General features: G+C 37.8%; 4 protein-coding genes across 5 annotated transcripts in view; 3 read left to right on the top strand and 1 right to left on the bottom strand.

The window, feature by feature from the left end:
• Positions 1-2333, top strand: part of cped1 (cadherin-like and PC-esterase domain containing 1) — an 84228-nt gene extending 81895 nt beyond the window's left edge. For both annotated transcript variants that reach the window (XM_017494366.3, XM_017494365.3), the window contains exon 21: positions 619-2333. In XM_017494366.3, the coding sequence (XP_017349855.2) occupies positions 619-840 (222 nt within the window). In that variant the 3' untranslated portion in view covers positions 841-2333. The remainder of the gene's footprint in view (positions 1-618) is intronic.
• An 834-nt stretch (positions 2334-3167) lies between these two features.
• On the top strand, positions 3168-13963 carry wnt16 (wingless-type MMTV integration site family, member 16). Its single transcript, XM_017493819.3, has 4 exons — positions 3168-3474; positions 3610-3836; positions 7864-8150; positions 10776-13963. The coding sequence occupies exons 1-4, from the start codon at positions 3380-3382 to the stop codon at positions 11238-11240; spliced, it is 1074 nt and encodes a 357-aa protein (XP_017349308.1). The 5' UTR covers positions 3168-3379; the 3' UTR covers positions 11241-13963.
• A 2831-nt stretch (positions 13964-16794) lies between these two features.
• On the bottom strand, positions 16795-18378 carry LOC108279599 (opsin-VA-like). Its single transcript, XM_053688123.1, has 4 exons — positions 18045-18378; positions 17433-17761; positions 17111-17356; positions 16795-16947 (listed from the first exon to the last, which is right to left on the bottom strand). The coding sequence occupies exons 1-4, from the start codon at positions 18376-18378 to the stop codon at positions 16795-16797; spliced, it is 1062 nt and encodes a 353-aa protein (XP_053544098.1).
• Positions 18379-21301: 2923 nt separating this feature from the next.
• The window catches only part of stab2 (stabilin 2), a 49005-nt gene continuing 47806 nt past the window's right edge, over positions 21302-22500 (top strand). Inside the window, exon 1 of the mRNA XM_017494593.2 lies at positions 21302-21547. Within this exon, the coding sequence (XP_017350082.1) occupies positions 21446-21547 (102 nt within the window). The 5' untranslated portion in view covers positions 21302-21445. The remainder of the gene's footprint in view (positions 21548-22500) is intronic.

Here is a 22500-nt window from a genome sequence, read left to right as displayed (position 1 = left end):
TAGCTGGAATACATTAACGCACTCGTTCTAATATGTTATTATTTCTATAGTAACAACTAACACATGGACTTGTATAATCTTGGACTTGTGAAATGTATACTTGTTGATATTGTGACGTTTTCTGTGAGGAGATTTGTAGTTTTTTATGTTTTTGGTCTCCAGTGTCACTGCATTGTAGCAGTCCATAATATTTTCACCCCATTGGAGAGTCTTCCTATTATTGTCTTGAGAAATAGAAAAAAAATAGAGGCAATGGTGAGGGAACAACTGACTTGTTTTTTGGATGTTACACAACATTACGTGTTTTTTTATTAAGGTTTTTTTTTTTTTTGGTTATTGAGGTTTGGATTACACCCATTCAATTCAAGTGACCAGTCAAATAGACAAATAGCTATATGAACTCAATAATATCGTACTGCACTATATTATTAATGTTGTACTGTACTATATTATATAAATCACTGTGTGATTTCCAGTCTTAGAAAACCAAACACAACCTCATAGAATGGGTATTAGTTTAGATACCACACCTTGCTCGCTAATCCCACCACAGCAAATGGCAGCAACACCATCTGATCTCATTAACCCCAGCACAATGTTTTCACTGTGTTCCTTCAGGTTGGTAAACCGTCGCTTCCCACAGTGCCTGCCCACAAAAGGCTGCAGATAGTGAGCCACGCTGGAGAGAGCGTGAGTGTGACTAGCACGAGGCCAGAGCCGTCGTCTCGACCCAGCTCGTCCTACCACGTGAAGGGAGCAGTGAACCATGTGTACTCTGAGATCCTGCTCAGCCGAGTGTGCATGCCTTATATCCACAACGGGACCAGTAGCCAGCACTGACCGAGGCTTACTGAGCTGTTAGCTGGTGTGAATAAAGTGTGTGTGTTGAGAGTATGTTGTCCATCCAGCCATAGGTTGTATATAATTTTATTAAATGACGCCATTATCTTCAGTGGTTATCTTTGAAGGTTTTTTTTTTTTGTGTGTGTGTGTGAGTGTGTGTGTGTGAGTGTGTGTGTGTGTGTGTGTGTGTGTGTGTGTGTGTGTGTGTGTGTGTGTGTGTGTGTTGAGTTTTCCAAAACGTCTTCAGCAGCTCCACCTTAGCTCCAGAGTGTGACACTGGTCAAAGCCGACTGTGAAACCTTTCTACAATGTCCATGTAACGTTCCCAGGATGTTTCTGGGAAGGTTTCACGGTTTTCCAGGAGTGCCTTTTTTGTCGCACGGCATTGGATTGTCACTTTTACGGAAGCTCGGGTAACTGACTCTGTGAAGTCTCACGTTTAACCCCTAGCCTCAAACCTTCCAATCCCTCACAAGTGCTGAGCTGCGTAAATGCCAAAGGTCTTATGAAAATTATGTATACCTCATATTTCTATAGCCCATATATTTTTCTACAAATGTCTTTTATTTCCATGCCTTTAAACGCCAATGTAATATAGTCAGTGTAAACTATTTTGCACATGTTGTTTATATAAATATATATGAGAAAGCTGTATTGTTTCAGGTTACTGATGAATATTTCTACTTTGTCCTGGAATGCTGGCATGCCTATCTTCATTTGCTCACATTTATATTTACACATTAAGGAACATTAACTTTGCTGGTCTCTAGAGCGATTGTAATGAGATTATAGTGAGTTAAACATGGCATAAATTATTATATCCCATCTAGTAGCTATTTTAGAATATGAAGGTTATTTCTAAATGTGGTGGAATCCCTTATACCCTGATGCCGTGATGTGGCTGATGTTTGGTCGATGCCACATAACCAGTAGTCTTCCAGTGCACCTATATCAATAATGTAGGTGTCAATTTGACCGTTTTATTTTTTAATAGTTTTTAAATTTGTTTTAAACTGCCATTAAAATAAAATCGATCTAAACGCACAATTCAAATATTTTCAAATTAGGAACCAGTACAAAATTATATATATATATATATATATATATATATATATATATATATATATATATATATATATATATATATGATAATGTATGAGGATAATGTATGAGGACTGCTTTTGTCATGGTGGAGCCAGTATTTATACTCCAAACAGTATTTTTTATTTTTTTTGTTATATATTGTTTTATTTTATTTTCGGAAGAGTTTGTCTGTATTTAGGAGAAAACCGAAAGGTGTTTAACTTTTCTGAAGTGCTGAAGAGTTCATCAAACCAGAAGGTTTTTTTTTGCTTGTTTTTTTTTATTGGCTCAAATCCTGAAAGTTATGTAATTTGCTATTTGTGAAATTATTATGTATTTAATATGTATTCATTGTTGTTTAATAAATAAATCGAGTACAAAATTCTTTTGTACTCTCGGGTCGTTGATTTGTTTTGTTTTTGTAATAAAATGAAATTATTATTCACCTAGGTTTATCAGAATGTATAGAGATTTACTTATCAGGAAAGGCGACGTGGATATATGCCTACTGTCTATTTATTTATTTATTTATTTATTATTATTATTTTTTTTTTAAATAAAATAAATGATTGTTTATTAACTTATTATTCATGTACGCCATTTCAACACCGTTTTAAATAAGTATTTCAGAATATAATAGCATATTACTGACTGAATTATTATATGGAAATGGGAAAATATATATATATATATATATATATATATATATATATATATATATATATAGAGAGAGAGAGAGAGAGAGAGAGAGAGAGAGGCTGTTATAAGAAAACTTTCCCTGAAGCTTATGAATGAAATAGTTTTAAACATTCATTTCACTAAAACATTTAATTTCATTCTCTTTTTCTTCTTACTTGTCCATATTTATTAGCAATAATAATAATAATAATAATAATAATAATAATAATAATAATAATCATAGCCTAATAAGAATAATAAATTTTCTGCGCCATGCTTGACGGACTTTTTTATTTCTTTTATTTTATTTATTGTTATTTATTTTTTAAGTAAAAGACACTTAAGTTGATTAGCTAATCGGTCGCGTTTTCTCTTTTTTGAGGCGCAATAATAAAAGGTGCTTCACTCTCACTGCGTGCTTTGACAAGTGGGTTTAACCCCCTGCCGTCCAATCAGCGCGCAGAATCCGACCGTTTATGCATATTCATATACATTTTGTCCAATCAGGAAGCGGCAGCGCGCGGCAGAGGGGGAAAAAAGTTCAAAGCGCTGTGAGGCGCCGTAGCGTGTGTATATCTCTGCACGCGCCTGCCAGAGGACACAGGATCTGGCAGTAGTTGGATTGAATGGATGATTGTGACATAAAAAAAAACCCGCCAGAAGAAGAAGCAATCTCCCAGAGATAAAGGATTAGTGATGTGATATCTGATGGAGTTGATGTGACGGCTAGGAGTTGCTCCATGGAGCTGCAGGCGTCCTGTTAAATGAGGCGGTCATGGAGAAGACCAGCAGCTGGGGATTACATTTATTCGAGCTTTTCTTTCTCGTGCTGCTCTCGGGTTACCCGTTATGCTGTCAGGGAAGCTGGATGTAAGTACTCTAGCATCTTTATTTTCTATCTTCTTTGTAGAAGAGCCTACTCTCAGCAAGAGTGCATGCTTGGTTGTTATGTTTTTTTAATCACTAGTTGTTGTTGTTGTTGTTGTTTTGTTTTTTTTTGCACAGGTGGCTGGGCATCACGTCTGTGGGAGTAGTGGAGAAGATGGGCTGTGCTAATCTGCCTCTGTCCAGCAAGCAGAAGGACGTGTGTAAGAGGAAACCCTACCTGCTGCCCAGCATTAAAGATGGAGCACATCTGGGCATCTCAGAGTGCCAGTCCCAGTTCAGACATGAGCGCTGGAACTGCAGCACCAGCAAACAGCCCTCTGTGTTCGGCTACGAGCTCACCAGTGGTGAGGACATCCACACAACACACCCTTTACTGCTTTAGTTCATCATCTCTGAAGGAAAAAAAAGAGATCCAACAACACACCCTTTACTGCTTTAGTTCATCATCTCTGAAGGAAAAAAAAGAGATCCAACAACACACCCTTTACTGCTTTAGTTCATCATCTCTGAAGGAAAAAAAACAGTGGAGGTCATATGTTTACATGCGCCTTAAGACGGATCATAAAAATTGAATTTTTTATTATGTTTTTTATTTAGTCCTGCTCTGAAGAAACTATTTCACATAACAGATGTTTACATATAATCCACAAGACACAATAATAACTGAATTTACACCAATGACCCGGTTCAAAAGTTTACACACGCTTGATTATTAACACTGTGTGTCGTTACCTGGATGATCAAACGACTGTGTTTATGTTTTGTGATCGTTTGATCCAGCATCTTCTGCATATTTGACCCCTTTCCAACAGCGACTATATGAGATCCATGTTGAGATCCATCTTTTCCCATGATTCACAGGAGACAAAATAATCACACCCCGTGGCTCTTAATGTATCATGTTGGCTTCTTGAGCATCCGTTAATGTTTGCACCTTTTGTAATACTCGTGTACAAGTCCCTCAGTTGTCCTCATTGTGAAAAGATGGATCTCAACATCATATAGCCGCTGTTGGAAACGGGTCAAATATGCAGAAGATGCTGGAAAAGTAAAGAACAGTGAAGAACAGTGGGCAGTTTAAACAAGGGACTCATGATCATCAATCACAAAACATAAACACAATCGTTTGATCATCCAGGTAACGACACACAGTGTTAATAATCAAGCGTATGTAAACTTTTGAACTGGTTCATTTGTGTAAATTCAGTTATTATTGTGTCTTGTGGATTATATGTAAACATCTGTTATGTGAAATAGTTCATTCAGGGCAGAACTAAATAAAAAAAAAACAATGCAATTTTTATGATCCCTCTTATTTAAAAAAATAATAATAATTAACATTTTGCAGATTCTGCAAGATGTAAACTTATGATCTCAACTATACGCCTCTTGGATATGAACAGGCTTCACAATCACTACGCTCTCAGAAATAAAGGTGTTGTTTTTTTCCTTGTACTTATAATATTGATCATTTACCTGAGAAGGCACATGTGGTGTGGTTTATGTTTAGGGTAACGGTACATCACTGGTCCTTATGGCTTTCCAATAAAATTACTGTCAGAGGTACACTCTATTCATGGTACCAAACCAGCAGGAAGCAAAAGTACAATTTAGTACCTTTTCTGAAAGCACTTTATAAACCTCAGATGAATTTTGTGACTGTCTAATGGAGTCATATCATATCATATCATATATCATATCATATCACATCATATCATATCACATCATATCATATGTCATATCATATCATCAAAAGGAAATTAGTTTAAAAAATATTATATTTCAAAATATCTTTTGATATTATTATAAATATTTTTATTTAGGCATGTCAAATCTAGGCTCCTCCATAGATAATAATAATAATAATAATAATAATAATAATTGTTGTTGTTGTGCACCATGGGATAGGCTCCAGGTCTCCCCGTGACCCTGAAGGAAGGATAAGTGGTACAGAAAATGGATTAATGGATGGATGGTTGGATAATTGTTGCTGTTGTTAAAACAGTTTTTGACTATGCAGTAACAAGCTATTTGCAGTGATTTAACTGCCTCAGTGTGAAAGCATCCTCCAGTCTAAATGTCTAAATGTCAAACTGACCGCTCAGGTTTAATCCAAGCACTTCTCAGACCTTCTAAGATTGCATCATAAATTAGGTCTATTAAAGGTACATTAGGGAAGATTATTATTATTATTATTATTATTATTATTATTATTATTATTATTAATTTATTTTTCAAGTTTAGGTCTCTAACGGTTAGGTGGGTTAGACATTTGAATGCTTCCTGCCCACGTTCATGCAGCTCCACCCCAAGGATCTACAGTGGTCCATAGAGTGTCTATCAAATGACTGACAAGGGGCACATTCATACACCAACAAGCATTCTGGACCCAAAGTCTGTTTCCAAAAGGGTTTTCTCAGCAACTTTTATTAAATTCATGCTTAATCGATTGTGTATTTTTTAAATCATGTTCTACATATTTTCCAGATTATTTGTAAAGTAAGGAATCTTCTTTTTAAAGATTTTAACCTTTAAAGATTATATCACAATAACACACCAGAGGTTGGCGTAGTTAGGCTTGAGGTGGTGTACTCCTTTGAAAAAGTAGTACAGTATTTGGTGCCATAGTCTAGTTCTTAGTCTTTCAGTTTGCTTGATGAATGTGTACCTCACACCTAACAAGTAAACGGCACTAATTTCTATTTTTGTTTCTTTCAAAAAGAGGCATGCCACTCATCTCTCTATTTTCCATATGTAACTGTAAATGGATAAAAAGTATGATGCATAATACATTTAAAAAGGTAATTGGAAATTTGCTGTTGTGTAACCTGGTCTAAAACTTTGGGACATCCTGTTTCTACCCTGTTGTTGATTGTTTCCATATAACAGCAGTCCTTGTTATGTTTCATTCCTTCCTTTACAGGTTCCTTAAAGGAAAATGTCTGATTTCTGAAGCAGAACCTGAGACACTTTTCTTTTTTACTTCTTCTTCTTTTTTTTATTTTTTTTTTAAGCAAAATGATAAATGAACATCAGAGGAATTATCTTTGCTTTAATCCTGGATTATTTATAGGTTGGTAGGTCAATGCATCTGTTCTCTCAATAGAGACTCAAAATATTCTAATGTTGCCGCAAAAACAATATTCATACATTTCTGTACTTTTCTAGAGGAAGGCATATTCTTCTCACTGCAAAACTATTTCAATCTCAGTAGCTGTGAGCAAGAAATGGATTATTTATTTATTTATTTATTTATTTATGTTTTTTTTAGTGTGCCTGGGATTTGAAGTGTGGTACTGTATATAAATAGGACTGAGTCTGTAGGAGTGAGAGATTTGAATAATTCATCTTACTCAAACATTTGAATATTCATGTTTAAAAAAAAAGTTAAGGTCTACTACAAGGTATGCGATTGTTTTTGGTATCCACATCATATTATTTCCTTTTAACAAATGTCTTAAAGTGGACTACTTTTTACTTTTGTAGAACTGAGTGCACATGATTGTTGTAAAAAATACACAGAATAGTATGAAGAAGAGATTGTAGTAGATTCTGTAGATTCATATCAGTCAATCCATACAGAATTGCACGGAGATTTTGTTTGATTTTGCTGAGGCTTTAAAAAAAAAATGTGTGATGCAACTTGAGGAGTTTTTTGTGGGTTTTTTTTTTTTTTTTTTGCAGAAAACTGCTTGAATTGGCGAAATTGCAATCGTACAAAATAGTTTTGCACGGTCTTTCACTGTGATGTCTGTTGGTAAATGAGATCTTTTAGCTGTACTTGTGTTTCAGCTTTCGCTGAGTGTGTGTCGTGATGACGTCACATGACACATTTTGGCCCAAATCTGTGATAATTCTGAAAAATTGCACGCTCCTCCAAATATTGTGGAATTTGCTTGATTTTTGCATTCATTTCTGTGATCGCAAAATCGCAGAATCGTGGAGGGACTGATCAGTGACAGTCATGTCAGATGATTACACAGAGGGAAACTGGTTTCATCTCCAGTCTAACAAGGTGGATTAGTGTTCCCTTTTGTAAAGTCCTGTTTATTCTTTCTTACACAGATTAAGGTTTGTAATGGGTTTGTTCAGCTTTATTTGACCAATTTCCCCCTGGTAACGTTTGAAAACCCAACCTCCTTCTGAAGATGTCACGGATGATTTGATACATTTTTATTTAGCAACATCTATATGGTTTCTACATTAGGAAGTCAGGCTCTCGGACATCCCTGAACATCCTTTAATAAAAAATCAGTGCTAGTAAATGTGTTGAAAGTGGGTCCATGACGTAGAAATGTATCGAAAATGTGTACAAGTTTATAAAGTAGCCTGATGTGATTCCTCTCAATCCTCTCATCTTATTACTTTCAGGAACCAAAGAGACAGCTTTCATCTATGCTATCATGGCGGCAGGGCTGGTCCATTCAGTCACCCGGTCCTGCAGTACGGGGAACATGACCGAGTGCTCGTGTGACACCACGCTAACAGGCAGCGGCTCGCAAACCGAGGGATGGCACTGGGGCGGCTGCTCGGATGACATCGCCTACGGGACGTGGTTCAGCCGCCGTTTTATTGACCATGCAACAAAGAACGCTTCTGTACACGCAGACGAGGCCCTGCTCATTATGAACCAGCATAACAGCGAGGCAGGGAGACAGGTGAGAGACAGACAGATAGTGACCGCTGAACTTTTGGGTGAACTAGAGAAAATATTTAAATATATAAGAAGGCATATTTACGTTAATAATTAATTCATTAGATTGAGTGGTATTGGGTATGTCCATGCTAGGCTTTTCACCAATATGAGTAAATATGTACGACCTTATGACACTGTAGCAAATAACTTTCTTGCCCTAATTGACATACACTCAACAGATAACAATTTTGGCAGCATGTTTTTGAATATTTAGGGACATTTCTGGGTGGTCTGGGAATGGTTCTAAGGTGGAGCAAACTAATTTGCAGGAATTTTATTTTTTGGTTATTTTTGGTATTCATTCAATTCAAGTAGTTTTCCACAAGAAAAGCACAAAAAAAGTTGCATCACAAATTTGGAAAAGAAAGCTGCAGCAAAATCATTTTTGGCTGCAACGATCACAAAAAAATCTCTGCAAAATCCTGTTGGGATTGTTAAATGTTCTCTGTCAGCTGGGAAATTGCATAGTTTCAAAAAAACTTTGTTTCCATGTAGTCTTAACTTTTCACTGTGTCAAACCCTAGTCAGTCATTTCTAAGCATTTCCCACAGCCCTAATTAACCCTTTGTTGGTCGTCCCTGGGAAAGTATGGATAAGATCCAGAAATGTTGTGGAACATCCGTACAGGTCTCCTGGACATGAGCTAATACTGATAAAGAAACCATTTTAAGAGAGCAGGATAACAACAATCATAAATACAGATTGCTTGAAGTGCAGCAATTTGTCAGCCGTTTTATTTCCATGCTTCTGCATCTGTACTTGATCAAAATGCAAATTTGCCATTTGGCAATGTTAGAAGGCAGATTTTGCTGAAAATAGTTTTGGTTTGTAACGACAAAGCATCACACAGATAGCACTGTGCGTAGAACACAAAGAATCAGCCAAACAATCCAGCAACATTTCAAAAGAAAAATATCTGCGTTCTACTTACTTTTTTCAGACATACTTTACTACATTTCTCTATAATAATAATACATTTGTAAAGTCTTAGGCAACTTTTCCCAGCTATTTAGCAACTCCTTGAAACACTTTAGATCTTAGTTTAACAGATGTGACCATGAGAATGAGACCCTAATACCCATCACTGTGATCTACACACACTTTGTGTTCATTTGTTTTCATCTAGGAGGGTTATCAGTAGAGATGCACCGATACTAAATTTCTAAGCCGATACGATAACCGATTATTCAGAGTGATATCGGCCGATACCGATATCGATAGTTCTGCCTTTTATGCCTTCTTTTAAATAAATAATAATTCATTCCACAATTCTGAAATAAATTCAAATAAAACTTTATTCTCTCCATTTCAACAAGTTGTTTCACAGTAACTGGTCTCACAAACACAAAACACATGACTCTAATTAACATGAACACATGAACTCAATTCTGAAGATTATTAACTTATTGAATGTTATTAATTCGTATTAACATTGACTGAAGTCTAAAAAAACCTCCTGTTAGTCTCACAGTCACTCATCACAAACAAAAGCATTTCTACTTCATCACTGACATCAAACTGGTAATATATAATATACACTTTTTTATATATATATATATATATTACTATTAACTGGATATGAAATATACTACTCTACAAATATATTTATATACATATAGCTTATAAACTGCAGTTTTGTCATCATTCCACTCATGATACATCATCTTTACACACAGCATGAATTCGATGTGTTTTCCCGCCCTCTTTTGATTGACAGGATATAATCGGCCCTGATTATCAGATGTTTTTAAACTATCACGTGAAAAATTGCCTTTATCGGGGGATACTGATTATCAGCCGATACATCGGTGCATCTCTGGTTATCAGTTATTAAGCTAACTAACAGACAGAGTAATAGGAATAGGAATAAAACTGCTTTTAGTTAGCCTTAACTAATGTTTTTTCCGCATTCCTTGGTTTTCACCAAGTAGGAGTTTATAATTTATATTTGCATTTGAGTGAAGAATTTGAGGCTGTAATTCAACTTTTATGAGAGTAATTGGGAACTTTTACTTGAACATCATTGTCAACTCCCCATATTAATTCACAAATATATATCTTTCCCGCTCTCCTGTGCCTGCTGGAGTTATAGCTTCGAAAAAGAAAGCGTGTAAATTCTTCTAGTGATTGACATTTATTTTATTTGTTTGAAGCACAGGATGTCTGTTCACTACAGTGTATTGTGCAAGATTTGGCTTGAAGTCCTTTCTCTTAGTGCATGTGTTTTTACTGCTGTGTACAATATATCCATGACCTGAATAAATTCATACCGGATGCGTCACATCAAGCTTGAGCTCAGATGCCTCGCTTCCCCGTTTTACCCGTCTTCTCATTCGTTTTTTAACCTTTGTGTGTGAGTAAAGTGTAAACTCCATAGAAATCCATTGAAATCACAAAACCACACTTTATAAGCTGTGCTTTAAAAAAAACCAAATCATAATCTACAAAGATGTAATGGCTGTGCAACCTGAGATTGCATGACAACATGTTTGTAAACTATGATTTTATAGCATCATGGGAAAACATCTGTCTGATGTGAATTCAGGTTAACTCTGACATCAGTCATGTCCTCTTTGTTTTCATGTAGGCTGTGGCCAAGACATTGTGGAAGGACTGCCGCTGTCATGGCGTCTCAGGCTCCTGTGCTGTAAAGACATGTTGGAAGACCATGGCATCCTTTGAGCGTGTAGGGAACTATCTAAAGGAGCGTTATGAGAATAGCATACAGGTGCTAGACCGCACCAAGCGCAAGTTCCGTCGCAAAGAAAAGGAACAGCGGCACATGCCCATTGGCCGGGAGGAGCTCATCTTCCTCAACAAGTCACCCAATTATTGCGTGGAGAACCGGCGGTTAGGCGTGGCCGGGACTCGGGGGCGCCGCTGTAACCGCACATCTGCCGGGCCGGACGGCTGCAACTTGCTGTGCTGTGGCCGTGGATACAACACACATGTGGTGCGTCATGTGGAACGCTGCGAGTGCAAGTTCATCTGGTGCTGCTACGTGCGCTGCCGACGCTGCGAGACCATGAATGACATTCACACGTGCAAATAGAGGGACGAGCCAAGGACAGGGAGATATAAGGAGACATAGAAAGAGAGATGACATGGGTTTCACTTCCTTCCCTGTACCTCTTTTCATTTCATGTCTCAAAAGCTTTGTTCAATGACACCTTCACTTGCTTGAGTAGCTGGATGGATTCTCAGGAAGCTCATGAAGTATTAAATGAGTACTGAGTGTTACTATGAGAACTGATGACTGAAGCAGCTTTATGACAAAGGGATAATCTCATCCTCTTCTAATGAACGGTTTTCCTTATAAGACTTGGCCACAAATACAAAAAAGATCATGGACAACATAGCCAAGCCAACCAAGAATCCAAAGAAAAACTCTGGCATCCCATGTGGATTGGATTCTAAAGTGGGCTCAAGTCTGACCAGATTATGGTCAATTATGCTTGTTAATATTCACCTAGATATTAATTCATCCTTGAGTTATACTCTTCAGCTTAAATTCTTCAACTTCTCCTTAAAGAACACTCTTAAAGGTTTTATGTAAAACACTGTAACAGAGTGCTTAACTATCAGAGAAGCTAAAGAATGTGTGTTTTTCAAAGAAAGGTACTTTGAAAAATACAGCAACATCATGCTTATGATAACTTATGTGTTTTGAGTAGTTTGCAATTCTTATATGATGTAAATAGTCTGCTACATGATACTGCTTTTCCAAAGACATACACTATTAGTACTTCCTTGGTAACCCTTAAAGGTTCTATGGAGAGGGTTTCCCTTTCATAAAAGGTTCAGAGTAGAATCCCTTTAGAAAAGTAGACCCTATTAATAATCCAAAGAACTATTTAAGAACCTGAAGTCCTTCTGGGAAATGCTTTAAAAGTTCTTTGTAAGCCCTCTAACAGTGGGTTTCCCTAGTAGATCCGTCTTTAGACCATTAGAACCATTTTTCAAGGCAAGTTCAATCTGCAGAAACAAACAAAAAAGATTCACATTCATCATTGTACAGGGTTCTGGCTTGTCTTTCTTGGAAAACCCCTAAGCATTCTGTGTAGAACTGTTTAACAGGGGAGATATAACCATGAATCATCCAGGCATATAGGGTTCTTCAGTCTTGTTCTTCTGGGTGACAAGAAGAGCCATTAAGTTTCTAAACAATCATCACTGGTACAATCTTAGGAGTTAAATCTAACCTGAAGGATTCTTTGGTCTTGTGTTTATGGGGAAACTCTTAGAGGTTATGTATAGAAACCTCTAACACTGGATTTCCTTTTCATCAATGGTTCTAAGCAGAACTGCTTTAGGAAGTTAGAACCATTTTCCATCCAAACAACCACTGCAGAACCATGTTTTCTTTCTAGGCATGTACAATCTGAGGACAAAATATGTTCAGTATGTTACCAAATAGGATTCTACAGTCTTGTGCTTCTGGGGAAATCCTTAAAAGTTCTATCTAAAACCATCTAACGGTGGGTCTCGCTTTCACAAAAGGTTCCAAGTAGAAGTGCCTTAGAGTGATAGAACCATTAACCATCCAAACAGCCACCACAGAACCATTGTTTTTTTCTAACCTAGTACAATCATAGAAAAAAAAGAGGTAAATCTATCACTGCATAGGGTTCTTTGGTCTTGTCCTTCTGGGCAAAACCTTCAAGATTCTATATCTAAAAACCTCTAATGGTGGGTCTCGCTTTCAAAAAAAGTTCCAAGTAGATGTGCCGTAGAGAGATAGAATTAACAATTAACCATCCAAACAAGCAGAGCAGAACAATGTTATGAAAAAAGTATTAATTGTACCACCACGTTAGTTTTACAGTCTTGTATTTCTGAGAGAACGTTTTTTTAAACTGGTTCCCTTTCAGAAAAAGTTCCAAGTCAATCACCTTTAGAGATCTTAAACTGTTAATGATCCAAAGAACATGTGAATAAACCTTTTTCTAAAAGTATAGTATTTAGCATGTGAAGCTGGATGTAGAACTGAAGTCCTTGTACATATTAAATGATGTCTTTAGACTCCAGGATCATTTGTATAAGGACATGTAAAATCTTTCTGATGATGTCTGTTCCTTTTGCCCCAGTCCTTAGAAAGGGTTGTGTTTGTCCCTCTGAAAGAACACTTAAAGGTTTTTTGTAGTACCCTACCTTTCAGAAACATTCGCAACATCTAACCATCCAAAGAATGCTTGAGGAACCCATATTTTAAATAAAGAGTGCACTTACTGTCTGTGCTTAAAGCCTTTTCCACATGTTCGCTTCCTCAAAAAGACGTCCTAATTTGTTAGAAGTCACAAACATGTGCCAAATACCACGGGTTTTTTTCTTTTAAAAACGGCTCTAAAAAGCTAACGCAAGTGACACTTTAGCGTAAGTGACACTTTGTTAGAGCTTCCTCAAGGCTCTTACTGAACACACCGGCAGCTGTTTATTATCTTACACATTTGAATGCACTTGTGAGGGAATTTTGTCTGTGACTGGTTTGTCGTAACTGCTTCAGCCATTTTCTGTCAGGGAGCCTGAAATCTCTGTGGCTCTCACGGATAAATGAGAAACTCAATCTCTGTGTGCAAACACTTTTCCACCTGCAATCCAATAAATCATTTCATTTGGTCGTGAGCTTGAAGTTGTTGTTGTTGTTGTTTTTTAAAATCACTTGTTTTCTAGAGTTTTCATCCATGGCAGAAAAATGTATGAAATGTATCTGAAGCTAAATCTCAGCCAGTCGCAGCCTGTTGATTTTTCAGCTAATAATAAAGCCTTCGATTGCCTCAAGAATTCGTCTATTCCTTGTATCCCCAAGTTTAAATTTAAGGCCAGGCTCAGTATGAGTAACTGAGCCAGGGAGCAAACAGAAAAAGAGGGCCTGAATGTAACACACCCTGGAGACACACAATTCAGATAAATGAGTCCACGCTGCAGTATCCGTCAACAGAACTAGCCAATTACCCAAATGCTTGCCAAGTATTCTTTTCTCTCATGCCTTCACACTCATCCTTATCCTCACAGATTTGGGTTTATTATCCAGTTAAAGGAAAGGTATGCAGTTGTGCTTATTTCTAATGAAATGGAACCCTTTGCTAAATGTACTATGTAGCCACAAAATGTTTCCTGGCTCCACAACATTCCAAAACATTGTGTTGTTTTTTTTTTTTAGTTCTTGGAGAAGATGAAATATAATCCAACAATTACCAACATAATGGGATCCTTTTCTCTTCCTAATGTAATAATTTACCAGCTTAGCTTCAGCCCAAGTAGATTCAAGTAACGATATGTCCATGCACAAATTCTCTTTCATTCAAAGTATCCAAATTAGTATAAACCAGTGATGTGGAAGTGTAGTGTGCGCCAGTGTGGTACGCATTGCATTAATTACTGGGTGGACTACACATATACAACATTTGTTGTTAATTTGCTCCATGTTGGTTTGTGGAGCTCTCATGTTGTGGCCCATAGCTCTCGTGTTGTAGGCTTCTCAGTGGTCTGTGGTGACATGTCAACTGGTGGGCTGTGGTCCAGATGGGAAAGTATTTCAGTGGATTTTTTAAAATATAATTGTTTAGTTACTCCAGTTTTCTAAACATGAACCAGGTTGGCTTCTGTAGCAGAGCCATTGTTGTAGGCAATCTGTTGTAAATTATTTCGCTGAAGGCGGCTCATCAGACCAGAGACAAGCTACAGGGTTAGAAACATTATCTCAGTAAGGGGAGAGTTTTCATATTATTTTCTCTCTGGTCTGACTAGCAAACTCGCGACATAGCTTGCTTAAAAAGCAGGTCGACGACAAAAACGGAATATTTAAAGATGATTGGACAGGTGAGTATGCATTTCTGCTCATTGTGTCAACTTAAAAACATGTCCTTGGCAATGGTATTAATGTGACAAGTCATGATAAGCCAAATATAACAAGTTTGAATTGTCTTTTTTATAGCCATATACTAATCACTAATGCTTAAGCATTTAAAAGTAACTTTTCGTGCTAGTTGCTTTTACAGACCTGTGTAAGCAAGGAATTTTGTGTAACTGGAATGATAGGTGATCTAAGCATTGAGTTACATGTCCAAGCCAAGAGTAATGCTCATTTCTGGGCTCCATTTCCTTGCACTCTGCATGGGGTTTTACCAGAAGTCTGTGGGGGCTCACAGTAGAGTCTAGAAGTGCTGCTGAAGGCCTGACAGGGTTTGGAGTCTTGGGCCTACTCTGCCAGTGCTTCTCTGATAGTATTAAATGGTAAATGGTCTGCACTTATATAGCACTTTTATCCAAAGTGCTTTACACTGTGTCTCATTCACCCATTCACACGCACACTCACACACCAATGGTAGCAGAGCTGCCATGCAAGGCGCTAACTTGCCATCGGGACCAACTTGGGGTTCAGTGTCTTGCCCAAGGACACTATGTGGGTCATGTGGGCCAGGAATCGAACCTCCAACTCTACTATTAGTGGACAACCCTCTCTACCACCTGATCCACAGCCACCCCATCAATTAATATTTATTGATCCGCCTGTTTTAACCCACTCTCAGTTACACCTTAAAGAATACCATAAGGTAAACCAAAAAGCAGGTGATAAGGTAAACCAAAAAGCACTTTATGTATATATATTTTTCTCTCTTATTTATAATAGGACAATACTGTTTAAATAGTACTTAGAAAACTAATTAACATGCTCCATTGGCATAATTCCAGCAGATACCATTTTTACTTATCCTTGCTTATCATAAGTGTTAGCATTTTTGTGTTATGTATTCCTTTAAACCAGTATAACGTTCTTTGGCTCCATCTACTGGACTTGCATACATTGCTAGTGAAGGGTTGCCATGTCAGCTGTTTTCTCACAGATATTGGTTACTTAGGTTACTTGCTTTGGGTTGATTTTTTTGTGACCCTAGGTTGGGTGTTTGCTGTTGTGAGTATATGAGATAAATTCTAGTATTAATGCAAAAAAAATAAATGCACAGTTTACATAGTTACACTACCAATGCTCATTTGTAGTTGTACTATTTTCTATTATTTCACAATGATAATGAAGACATTAACACTAGAAAATAATATTTGGAATTATGTCACTCACCCAGAACAGTGTTAAGCAAAGCAACACAGCTGTATTTATAATTTGTCTTTTTGATGAAGCTTTGCACACTCTTGACATCTCCTCACCCAGGAGGCTTTTCTTAGCAGCATGTGTTGAGCGATTTTTCTAAGTTCTAAATAAAAACTTATATTGTAAATTAAATAATGTAATTTCAAGCACAAGCTACTTGTTTTAAGTAAACAATTTAACATATTTATGCTATATTTATTTATTTAATAATGTTTGATTAACAATTTTATTATATTATTATACAGTATATTCTATGTTTCAGTTACAATATAAGTTGCAACGATACTCATGATTTTGGAGTACCAATTGATGTAGATTTTTGGAATTAGATGTTGGTTTTATTTACCATTGGATGAGTTTTAGGGCTAATTTGAAAGGATGGTGCAGGAAATTTAGGAGTTTTTGTTTCAGTGATCTGGCAACCTTGTAACTAGGTGGTGATTGAATTAGCATTTTCACCCAGTTGTCTATCATTTAACTATGGTGTCTTCTTTGTGTCTCAGTCGGTCAATGCAGGATCAGGCTGAATGGTGTTGGGACTCAGCCGTTTGGAGCCAGTCTCCACTATGTCTGCCTCCCTGGCACTGCATGACGTGTGAAGTGAAGGGTTAAAGAAGCCACATGATATGATCACCAAGGCCATGTCTCGGAACTGCATGGAAAGATTGTAGATGATCTATAATGGGTTACCTAGCACCACATAAAGCTGTAAAACAAAAAAGCTATCAAACATAATTAGCTCATTTATAATCTCTATTTTGAGTCAAACATACCAGTTATTAGCTTTTAGATTTACTTCTCTCTCTCACACATACCTGTTGTTTGGCCAAGAAGAAGATGATGGGGTTGTATGCTGAGCTGGTCTTAGCCAAGTGGGCAGGCATGGAGGCAAGGAGTGGAGGTATGGAGATATCCGGCACAAGGATCACAAGCATCGATACAATAGCGTAGGGAAGCCAACAGAGGAAGAAGGAACCAATCATGGCAGCCACCATGCACATAGCATGCCTGTCCTCTTTTTGCCGTGACCTGCCTCCCTGACTCTCCACACTCAGGTTCAGCTATACACAGGTACACATGTGGAGAAAAATCTCTAGAACAACCATTCAGAATCCAGTTATTTATTTCTATCCTTACCCTTCTAATGGAGATCAGTATGTTGTAGTAGCAGTAGATGATCAGCCATGTGGGCAGAAGGAAGCAGAAGGACCAGTACAAGATCAGAAAGCTGTAGCTGACCAAGGTGCGCTCCTCCCAGGCCAGAGAGCATGAGGTCTGGACTCCTTCAGGGCCATAGGAACCCCAGCCTAGCAGGGGTGCCGTGGCCCAGAACAGACAGTAGAACCAGACTAGAAGCAGACCCTTAGCATTCCGTCGCATTGTTATCTTGAAGGCACCCATGGGCTTGCATATTATGTGGTAGCGCTCATAAGCCATCAGAGTTAGTGTACACAGGGAGACTAGGCCTAAGGGAATTAGAAGGAAAGAGAATTACTGGAGAACTACTGTGTGGAGTTTAGCATGTTTTTTGTATATCTGCATGGATTTCCTCCAGATTCTCCAGTTTCAGTAAACATGCAGATAGGTGCGTTAGGTATGCTAAATTTCCCCTGTGTGTGCATGGTGCCCTGTGATGGACTGGCTTCCAGTCCAATACATTCCTGCTTACTACAACTAAGAAGCTGTCGGTAGTTTGGTCAGCTGGTACATTATTATCTTGCTAAATATAATCTAAGTGCAGCCACTCACCAAAGTAATTGACGGCGAATCCCTGGAAGACACAGAGTTCCCTCCCCATGAAGAACTGTCCATAGTAGTTGGTCACAATGCTAACAGCTGATCCACTGAGGGTCATGAGCAAGTCGGAGAAGGCCAGACCCAGAATGAGGATGTTTGTGGATAGGAAAAGCTGTCGGTTCCGTAACATAACCGCAATAACCAGAGAGTTACAGAAGACAGAGAGAAGAGTGACAATCAGCATCCAAAATGACAGAAGCCCATATCCTAATGGAGACAGTAGAGTAGAAACAGTAGAAACATCTACTGGTGTTTCTTGTGTGACTTCCTCTGCTCTTCGTTCCATGCTTGTAGGACCAGTGTTCCCTGATTGCTCTTTGAGATGAAATTCAAATACATGAGAAATGGTCTTGTTCACAGAAGAATGATCAGAGAACCAATCAAAGATGAGTCTTAATCTAATCTCATGATTAATCAAGACCCAAATCCAGATTACAGATTATGTCAAATTAGATATTGGTACTTTCATGGAGCATGAAGGAACATTTGTCAGATGGTTTTTTAATAAGATCAAGCATGATTATGTATAATGCCAACTGGATAATGTAATTACACTTATCCCACTGCTTTTGAGACAATTACAATTACAGTGTTCTTTCTCATTTCTGGTTGGTGTTCGTTAATAAAGGATCACTGCAGCTACAAGAGACATGAAAAATAATGGGGTAAAGTAGCGCAGAAATCATACGCAATGTAACCAGAGGTTTCTGAAATTGAGAAGCTTCCAAAACACACTAGCTGGTCCACATTACTTCAGAAATTAACACCTTAAACTTGTCTTATTATTCTGGCAGTTACAAAAGTAAGGAATGTCTGGGCTACCAATTGGTCTGAGAGTTTAAGAGGTCAAAGAATGAAAAATGTCATCTTTAACTCTGTGAAGGGTAGAACAATCACTTTGGAAGGTGATTTTTGTTTATATATATATATATATTGCTGAGTTCAATATTTTAAAAAGTTGTTAGCGGTTAGTGTTTCAGCATAATTACAATGGAGTTTTAGTCATAGTGAATCGCATATAAAAGACATGCTACCTAGCTAAACTGTAAGCCTTGTCCATTAGCTAGCATACGCTCAGCATCCATGTGGTCCATTCATTTAACAGTAGCAATCTTTAAACTTTGATGACTTTAACAATGTGTGTATGTACGTTTCATTCGTAGCAACTGTAACATTAGTCGAGGAAAAATACTGATATCTGCAAGTACCTCTTATTTTGCTAGATGCAGACGTGCTTAGATGTTTTTATGGATTACACCTGTAGATGTATGAGCAGGATCGTGAACCAGCACAAGATCAAATAACACGCCTTCACCCCCATATCATTGCACACTCACTCTACTTTATTCATTCAGCTATTTAAAATAATAACAAGGATGTCATCAAGTTCTTTTGCTGACTCTTTTGTGTCCTTTATGAGATGTGATATCAGGAAACCACAAAGACTTTTGTGCCTTTTGTGAGGCAAGGATAACAATGAAGGGCTCAAAGGCCAAGCTTGTCATCTTTCACGTTCTAAAGGAAACAGGACACAGTCAAGGAATTGGAGACAGTGGAGTTTAATGAACAGTGAGCCCAGGAAAAGGCTTTCCATAATCAGACAATAAATAAACGCTTGTGTAGATTGTTTGTTGCAAATTTGCTTTCCAACCAGTGTGTTTTTTTAAGTTGTAAAAGATCCATCCATCCATCCATCCATCCATCCATCCATCCATCCATCCATCCATCCATCCATCCATCCATCCATCCATCCGTCTTCTATAACGCTTATCCTTTTCAGGGTCATGGGGAACCTGGAGCCTATCCCAGGAAGCATCGGGCACAAGGCGGGGTACAACCTGGACAGGGTGCCAATCCAAGTTGTAAAAGATGTCAAAGATATTTATTTTGGCCTTATGCTTTAACATTTTGGCCTTGTGCTTTAACAGTGTTTGAAGGTCGATAGCGATGATTTTAGCCCACTAAGGCAGTCTGCTCTATATGACAGTTGTCAGAAACTAATATCAGCCAGAGAACAGCACTATTACAGATGTGCATTCATGACATGCTTACACAGCCTAAACGCCGCATCTCATACAAACGTCTGGAGCAGGGAAAGTTCTGACACAGCAGAATGTACAGGAAGTGTATGTGAAGCAAAACTTCAGCCTGTTACCCTGCTTATTTATGACTGAGGACATCCTGTAATTATGCTGGCTGTAGGTGGAATTTTTTCATGTAGTCATATAGTGGAGGATGAGGAACTGCCAGGGCCAGAAGTCACACCATGGTGGATTTTTTAATCATTGGTTTTCATGGTGTTTCTGAGCATATGAGGTAGGGTTCATCATTAAAATAAAAAGAACTTCTGGTTTAGGCCACTCTGGGTTTAATGTCATTGCATTACACCCCAAACGTAGAACCAACCTCATTTCCATAAAGATGGCTTTGGACCTCAATTCATATGTTCACATCACATGTTCATATCACAGTTATGCTATGATAGTGTTAGGACTGCAATTACCACAAACAGTTTTGCCCTCAAGTCTCCATCAATGAACAGTGGACACGTTCAACAAAACAGACTTCATGTAAACACTGTAATGAATTTTCCTGGTCACACAATTACACTTTTTGAACATGTAGTATTAGCACATTTATAGAAGGGATTTACTTATCTATAATCACACTATCTGGAGTCACCCAGATGAGGACGGGTCCTGGTTCCTCTCAAGATTTCTTCCTCATATAGTCTCAGGGAGTTTTTCCTTGCCACCGTTTTCTCTGGCTTGCTCATTAGGGATAAATTCATACATTTCAAATCTATATCCTGAATTTATAGATTTCTGTAAAGCTGCTTTGGGACAATGTCCACTATTAAAAGCGCTATACAAATAAAACTGAATTGAATTGAATTTCCAGCAGTCTAATTTTTAAATGCATGTATCATGGTTGATTATTAATAATAATTAATAAGTATTGTTCCACTTAAAACTCCCCTCACTTTTATAATGACATTCCTTTTCTTATTAGTTTTACTGAAGTTACTGAGTAATCCAAAGAAGTTACTAATTAATATGAATTAGATAATGATAATGTCAGGACTTCTTTTGCACCAGACTTTGTCTTCTACCTATAGTGCTTTAAAGAGCATAGGCTCTTTCCTGGGTGCTGATGGTGTGTGTGTGTGTGTGTGTGTGTGTGTGTGTGTGTGTGTGTGTGTGTGATGAAGGAAAAGTCTGGAAGGAAGGTGCTGGTCCCTGGGTTCTGGACAGTTATGGCACAGGAAAGAGAGGAGGAAAGGACGAGAAGTTAAAAAGGCAGAGGGCCATCCCAAGCAGTCACAGTCTGGAGAGGATCCTCAGAAAGAGGACATGCGAGTAAAAGATAAAGTCATGGAGTTCTCTGTCTGTGGAAGTGGAATGTTCCTCCTGCTGATCCTTGTAGGAACAGAGATACAGTCTACTGCTGGACAGGTGAGACCCACGCACACACATTCAGTAAGGTTCCTGCTCTCCAGATGAATGACATATTAGATCACAATGGGTTATTTAGATCCTTTGAATACTGCATATTTTATGAACTAGCATTACAAATACTGTAAATGGGAAGAAGAAAAAGAAGGAGAAGAAGAAGAAGGAAAAGAAGATGAGCATTCTGACATGTTTGATGCGTCTTTGGGAATCTTTGTGTGCTCAATGAGTTAATCAGATATAGTTTTTCCTGTTTATGTGTAATTTTCTCGAGACAGAAATCACACCGTTCTTAAATAAACTAAACACACTTTGATCTTTTTTTGTTTTTGGCTCTCAGTGAAGGCACTGAGTGATTTCACAACTCGTAAGCCCAGCCTATAATGTGTTTAGCACAAATAAAATGTTAAAATGCTAGTCGCAAAGTTTACTCTACCTCAGTTGAATGAAACACGTATAATGTGGACCAGGGTCGTGTGAATATGAGAGCTAACAGTCTGCTGGTGATGTGCTGATCCACTGGGTAGTTTTTTTCTCCCTCATTAACACAAAACACATATTTAACTCCTTATAGCTTCAGCTTATTTAGTTTCTTATCTCTAAGCATATTATTTAGTAACCACAGTAAAACTAATGGGACACATAAATCCACTGGTCGCTTTAATAGGAACACATGTACTCCTGCTCATACATGCAATTATCCAATCAGCCAATCATGTGGCAGAAGATTGGAAAAACATTGCTTGGATTTTTTCACCAATATTCACCTATCCAGTTCTGGTGATTCTGTGCCCACTGTAGCCTCAGATCCCTGTTCTTGGTTGACAGGAGTGGAACTCGTGGTCTTCTGCTGTTGTAGGTCATCTAACTATCTCTCTCTCTGTCTCTGTCTCTCTCTCTCTATTTATCTATCTATCTATCTATCTATCTATCTATCTATCTATATATATATATAT

Source organism: Ictalurus punctatus, chromosome 19 (genome assembly GCF_001660625.3).
Source record: "Ictalurus punctatus breed USDA103 chromosome 19, Coco_2.0, whole genome shotgun sequence".
NCBI classification, from domain to species: domain Eukaryota; kingdom Metazoa; phylum Chordata; class Actinopteri; order Siluriformes; family Ictaluridae; genus Ictalurus; species Ictalurus punctatus.
Note: the sequence above shows the minus strand (reverse complement) of the source record. Positions and strands in the feature narration are given on the sequence as shown.